The 7,389-nt window shown below is 39.1% G+C and overlaps 1 protein-coding gene across 1 annotated transcript; it reads right to left on the bottom strand.

The window, feature by feature from the left end:
* Positions 1-5,637: 5,637 nt before the first annotated feature.
* On the bottom strand, positions 5,638-6,626 carry LOC119557609. The gene is made up of 2 exons (XM_037870415.1): positions 6,042-6,626; positions 5,638-5,654 (listed from the first exon to the last, which is right to left on the bottom strand). Exon 1 carries the CDS (start codon positions 6,543-6,545, stop codon positions 6,195-6,197), a length of 351 nt encoding a protein of 116 aa, XP_037726343.1. The 5' UTR covers positions 6,546-6,626; the 3' UTR covers positions 5,638-5,654; positions 6,042-6,194.
* Between the last annotated feature and the right edge of the window lie 763 nt (positions 6,627-7,389).

The raw sequence follows: 7,389 nt of genomic DNA, 5'->3' as shown, positions 1-7,389 counted from the left end.
CGTTGAGCTCGTAGTTTAATTTCCAATAAATTGGCATTAAAACCTAGAAATTTTTAACTTTTGACATTTTTCGCAAAAAAAAACGATGCACTTCCTTACAAAAAATGCGAAAATTGGTCAAAAAATAAAAGTGATTGGGATCGTTAGCATATTTAGCAAGCTGTTCAAAGCAGTCGGTCTTTTAGCTGTACGCCGTCATTTGGCTAAACTACGATTGAAAAACTGGAAAGAAAAATCGTATTTTTGACTAAAATCTGAATATCGTATTCTTGACAAAATCTGAATCCCATTTTTTGCCCTAAAATTCAGTTTTTTGGCTGCTACAAAGAAAATAAACGTCAGATCGAGGAATGTCATACCTCGTTGAGCTCGTAATTTTAATTGCAATCCACTGGGACTCAAACCTAGAAATTTTTTATTTTCCCCATTTTTCGCAAAAATAGATGATGTAACCCCTTACAAAAAATGGAGAAATCGGTCAAAAAATAAATATCCCGAAAAATGGTGTGGATTGTTGTCATAGGTTGTCAGCTGCTCAAAACGGTAGGTCTCTTAGCTGTACGCCTTGATTTGGTCAAACTACGATGGAAAAACTGCTAAAAATAGCGTATTTTTTGGCTAAAATTCGAACCCCTATTTTCAGCCATAAAAAATCAGTCTTTTGGCTGGCATAATGCAACCACTAGTCCGAATGAGGAATGTTGTACCCCGTTGAGCTCGTAATTCAAATTCCAATCGATTAGCATTTAAACCAAGAAATTTTTTATTATTCCCATTTTTCGCAAAAATAAATGATGTAACATGATGTAGCCCCTTACAAAAAATGAGAAAATTGGCCAAAAAATGAATTTTCCTAAAAGTGATGAGGATCGTTAGCATATTTAGCAAGCTGCTCAGAACAGTCGGTCTTTTAGCTTTACGCCTTGATTTGGCCAAACTACGAATGGAAAACCGCTAGGAAAAAGAGTATTTTTGACAAAAATCGGAGTCGCTTTTTTGGCCCTAAAAAATCATGGTTTTTTGGCCGGCATAAGACAAATGAAGGTCATTATGAGGACTGTCATACCTCGTTGACCTCATAGTTTAGTTTCCAATCCATTGGCATTCAAACCTGGAATTATTTACTTTTAGTCTTTTTTTGCAAATTAAGACATCTGGTTTCCATAATTTTGTTAAAGAGATATACATTAACTTCAAGTAATGTGTATATTTGGTAAATGTTTTTCAATAATCAGTTACTCATTTTCTTTACTTATTTCTAACCCAATTTCAATTTAATTGTCTATTTGTTCTTTCTTAAGGACTTCTTGGCCTAATGCTGCCTTTTGAAGTCAACCTAAGGAAGACTTCGAATCTTGGAGAGTTTCTCTGGGGATGTGGACCACTGGCTGGGGGAACCTCTGGAATTCGACTGGGCCTGGAGGTTGCCCACTTTTGCGGGGTACAGTTGCCATCGCTGGCGGTGCAGTTGGGTGCCTCAATTAGTGGCACTACACAAGCGCAAGCGCGCTGAAAGGGGGGCAAAATGGAAGGGGTTTTAAGGGGGGGCTCGTTCCCGGATTGGGGACCCGTCATCCAACCATTCCACCATTCCGGCAGTCGAGGAGGGGTCTTCCGAGGCAGAAGTGTGTGCCATTTTAGCCGAGAGAGTCGCACACTCGGCGTGTGTGAATGACATGGAAGACAGCGGCAGCGACATATGCACAAAAGCGGCAGCAACAACGACACATGGAGGCGGCATTGTCAACGCTGCAAACTGTCACACGGGCGCAGGGGCGGGGTTTTTAAGGGGTAGACAAGTGGCTCTCAGTCGGGGTCACCACCCAACCCCATCCACCATCCACACATCCACCCATCCACCATCCACACATCCACACATCCACATCCACATCCTCCCACAAAACTGCGAATGGAACTGAAACTGGCATGCAAATTACTGTCGAGCATGCTCATCTAAATTAGCAGCGGTATGGGGGTTCTCTAAACGGGGGTTAGAGGGGTTTTCTTTTTTTTTTTTTGAGAGGGGGTTACCGGGTCCAAAGAGAGGTTAAAGAGCCTCTGCGATTCGAAGAACACCGTAGGCTTTGCGACCGTAGGGTGGCATATGCGTAATTATTTTTATTATTATTTTCTCTGCTTGTGCCGCCCCCTCCACCGCCGCCTCTGACCAACCCCATTTGGGCACAGATTGCGACTTCAGCGCCTACAAAACAGCCAACGGTGGGTACCAAATATTGCAATATTGCAAAAATAAAAAAAAATTTTAGAAAAGAAACAGCATGAGGTTACAAAACAAAATTAAAATTATGTGTTTCCTTGAAATACTACTATCTATAAGAAAATCAGAAAAGATTGATCATCTATTGTTTAAAATATTTAGGATTCTATAAATTTTTGTAATAAAATGACACACTTTAGGTAGAAATTGTTCTATAAAGTATTTATAATGTCTAATATTATATTTATTTGTACCAAAACAGAGTAAATAAATAATGTTATTGATCTGAAAATTGTTAAAGTAGAATTTAGCCCACTGTTCGGGGTCTCCATCTTCTCTGGCGGCTCGGAGACCATGGCACCGACGCAATGTGCCGTAAAAATAATTATGGCTGCAACTGCACAATTTTCCAAGCAACCCCCTTTCGGATCCACTTCTCCTCCTCGCCGCCCCTGACTTGCCACACCCCTTTGCAACGCTTGCAACGCTTTCTGCGCCCCTGCGGCAGGAGTTTTCCGCTGGAAAAGCGGCGGGAAAATGCGATTTGGGGGAGTGGCAGACGGTCTTGTCACAAGAATCTAATGTGCAATTTTATTTTACCGCATGCCACGCCCCCTTTCGCCATGAGGAAGCCAAAGCCGAAGCCCCAAAAGGGGCGAGACCTGCCTCGAAATGGAATCAGGCTCACATAATTAACATAAATGCAGTACATCAAATGGGGCTCTTGAAACATTATTGAATGCCTAGCTTTCAAGATTGGAAAAGTCTTTAATATTTTTATGAATATTAAATCAATCAATATGTGAACTTTATTACACAGTTAGCTATCAAAAATATTGAGCAGCGTCTTAACACCTTTAATATTTGCTTTTTTTATATACTTATATTTTAGCTTATCATCAGGAAGGTTTTATTAAAAAGTTATTTTAGCCATTAAAAATATTTAGAATAATTTAGTAAAATAAACAGGACTGTGAAATCCATTAGGAAGATAAAATAAATACCTAATACCTAGAAAAACAATTAGAATTTAACATTTTCAAGCATATTTCCGAGCTTTAAGTCTTTACAAAATCATTTTAAAAATCCCAGCAAGTAAGCTAATTCTCAGCCGACTTTTAGAGGCGGCTTGAATTGGCTTTTGGGCAAATCTGAGTGGTGCTCATTATGGGCTCGATGGGCTTAGGTGGTTGGGTGGTTGGGCTGGTCGTAAAAGGCTTTGCATTAACACCACCCAAACACCCCAAATGCAGCCAACCAAATGTCAAACGAGGCTACTTTTCTCCTCTCTCACTCGCCAATTTTCTGTTGGACTTTTTTCCGTTTCGTCGACGTTTTCTTCCCTTGGTTCTTTAATGGGATTTACCTAAATGAGAGCTAATAATGCCCCGGTTGGGTCCGAAAGTGGAAAATATTTCCGGGAGGCTGTAGAATTTAACATGCCATTTGATGTCGAGCTGTTTCTGTTTCGGTTTGTGTTTCAGTGGCTGTGCCTCTGTGCCATGATTATTATTGGCACATTAGCCGGCCGACTCGCAGCCAAGTGCCGAGCCATTCAGGGCCACTCCAGCCACACACTCGACACTCGCCTGGGTCCGGATTCGAGCCCCGGACCCCAGCCCCCTGACCCCTGACCCCTGAGCCCCCTAACCCGCCACCCCAAGCTGCCACTGCAACAAAAATGGCCTCTTAAATACAGAATTTGTAATATAATTTGTAATAACTTACAAAAAGCCATGTATTTTAAATTAATTTTGATTTTATTGGTACACCCTAACAGAGCATGTTAGGAAAATTACAAAACAACCTTCTTAAACTGGCTTATTCTATAATAAATACAATATTTAAAAGATTATATATAAAATAACTTACTTAGTTATTATTACAATTAACGATTAAAAAACAAGAAATTGAAAACTAATTTTCAATTTATTGATACACCCTAATTTCAGCTGGGATATGCTTACAAAATTTATTTATTATAAGACTTTTACGAAAATACAAATCTGGAAATCTTGTAGTTCTCCGCAATTTATTACCTTCCTTAAGCCTTATTTTGTTTATTTTTTATTTAAGAAATAAGAAATATTGGCAAGATCCCTACTGAAATTATAATTTATTTTCTCCAGTAAGGCTGATAATTAAAACTTTTTAAGATCACTAATGATGATATTAGATAACTTAAATGCTTGCAAGATCCCTACCGTTACTATGATTTATTTCTCCCAGTGTGGGTGATATTTGCGAGGCGGAGCGGAAGCGTCGAACGGAACCTGCATATGTAAGCAAAAGCCAGCGGCGGATTTTGGGTCCAACCCTTGGAATCTGGAAACTGGAATCTGGAGGGGATGGATCATAATGGGAGTGGGGGCCTTGGGATGGGGATGGAGGCGAGGACCAGGACGACAATTGTCGCGTCTAGAGGCACTTACGCTAAATTGCATTTCACTTGTGTGTGCGTGCCGGGGAAAAAAGCAAATAGCCGACCGTACTTACAAATGCACTGTGCGAAAATGTTTTTAAAAAGTATTCTAAGATCCATTTTAAGAGGGTCTTAACAAAAAATACTTTTTAAAGCTGATAGTTCATTTATAATAGTTTTAAAACATTTTTAAACGAGTCTTTTATGATTATATCTTTCGATTAGCCTTTGAATCCGTTTTATTGCAACTTGAAACACCTTTAATCAATATTGGATTATTATCTGAACAATAACAAAGATAAGGTAATTATTCAAACACTTTTCTCTAAGAAAAATAATTTTAAACTCACTAAATATTATCATATCTTCAAGTCTAATACAAAAAAGAAACTAGAAAGTGAAAAAGTAACAGCCTGATAGAGTAAATTTAACTTTGATATCAAAATCTTTATTACTTATCAAATTTATTTTTGTTTTATACATTTTTTTTGGTGCACCATTAGCTACAGTGATGCCTCGATCGCAGCACGCCATGTATGTGTTTTGGGCCAGGTCAAAACAGCTCAACGCGCATCTCATAATTATCTTCGCGCTTCGCTGCCGTTTTGAAGAGCCACAGCCACGGAGACAGTTTAATAATGATCGGAATAGCCACCGAGGGGTTCTGCACCACCATCACCATCACCACTCCATCTTTTCCAGCCTTTTTCAGCTTGTTGCATGTGGCTGCGGTGTCACATGTGTCTCCTATGTGCAGTTCCTATCCCATAACCATTCCCATCCCAGTTCCTATCCCAATCCCTAAAACAATCCCCCTGACATTTCCCTTTCCGTGTCCGTGACGAAGTCCGTGTCCGGTTTTCATAAGTTGGCCAGACACGCCATCTCCGGGAACCGAGAAATGGGAAAATGGGAACTGGGAACTGGGAAATCATGAGTGTCAGCTGGCGAAAGGTGAACTCTTGACTCCAGAAACCACAGGTCCTGCAACACTTGACTTGCGTTTATATCTGACTAAAGTGCGAAAAGAATTAGGATGTTACAATTCACAAGTCACAATGGTAAACCAAGGATATGTCATCTTAGCCCTTTACATAGGCTTGGACTAACAATATTAATGTTTTAAATTTAATGTTATATACTTAAAAATAACTCTATACCATTAGCATTCAGAATTATTTATTTTAAAAATGGAGTTCAATCCAAACCGTTTTATATCTAACATTTAAGATTTCTTATTTCTATATCCAGGTTGACTTGTAGAAATAAATACCCTTCATCTGTTACAATGAAAACATCTAGGCTTTCAAAGACGACAATAATACCTCCTACTTAAAACAGCAGTTAATAGTATTGGAATTGGTTTCCAAATGTGTTTATTTTAGGATATCAAGATCAAACCTTTCTCTGTACATAAGTATTCAATCGGGAACAAATTTTTTTACATTTTAAAATAAATTTCGAATAGTTTTCGAACATAGTTATTTTTCTTTTAATATAAATGTCAAACTATTTTGATTAGAAGTTTCGCCATTGTAATCGCCAATGCATAATTTACTTGCCAGACCATCTGCTTATAAAGAACTCCATGATCTTTGGCCACATTTTACGATACGAATCGAAACAAAGATCGATAATTACATTCAGTGCCTCGAAGAGGATGGTTTCAAAATCGGAGCAGTTGAAGGTGCGCAGAAATCGGATGATCAAGAGTCCCGTAGACATCATAATCAGGGGAAAAATAAGCGAGAGGAGGAACCGGGTTACATGGAGAATGACGAACCAGGATACCAGGAATATGGCAGCATAGCCTATAAAGGTGGTCAGATCATCGGAGGTCGGCAGATCCCCAATCATGAACTGGTAATCCGTGATGCTCGACCACCAGTCACACTTTCCAGCCATTGTAGAGTATGTTTGGTTAAGTTCTATCCGTATCCTCGCTTGAAAATCCTCCAAAATATCTGACACTCCGCACGCCTTCAAACTTTGATTGAGAATGAAAACGGAACGGAATAATACTATTCCCATTAAAAGTGTTATTCAAGGCATACTAGATTGTTAAAAATAGTTAGTCTTGATAAAAACATAGAATTTTTATTTTTTAGGTTTATTATATACCATGTTTAGGGTTCTATTCCTTCCTTACAGATCCTTTGCCGCAGGAAACCACACTTTTTTATAAAGGGCTTTACCATCTTTGACGATTTTTCCCATTTTCCCCGCTCATTTCACAAAAACCAAACAATGAAGAGAAGACAAAAAAAAATAAAAGAAGAGTCTGTTGTCAATTCATAACTGAAAATGAAACGTTTTCCGCTGGGCTCGTTGTTTGTTTGTTGCTACCATTATTATTGCTACTCTATGCTGCTACTACTATTATTGCTGCTGTTTTGTTTCATGCAACTTTTACCATAATTGCGGGTAGCATTATGACATCGGGAAGCGACAAGCGAAACGCAACCTGAACATAATTACAACAATTTGTTGTCTAGTGTTTGACAACAGCAACAACAAGGCAAGGAGATGATTGTTGTCATGGTTGAATGATGCAACTGGAAAAGACAGAAAATACAGAAAACGGCAGAAAACAGCAGCTACACATCGGCAGCAAAAGTCACGCACATTGACATTCGCCCGGAGAAACCGAAAAAGATGACACGGTAAGGCAGCCAAGGAAAGGTGGGAAAGCCAGCAGCACCCCTTCGATACACTGGGGGAAAATGGTGACTGAAAGTTGCAATTTTAG

This window comes from Drosophila subpulchrella, chromosome X (assembly GCF_014743375.2).
Source record: "Drosophila subpulchrella strain 33 F10 #4 breed RU33 chromosome X, RU_Dsub_v1.1 Primary Assembly, whole genome shotgun sequence".
Lineage (NCBI taxonomy): Eukaryota > Metazoa > Arthropoda > Insecta > Diptera > Drosophilidae > Drosophila > Drosophila subpulchrella.
Note: the sequence above shows the minus strand (reverse complement) of the source record. Positions and strands in the feature narration are given on the sequence as shown.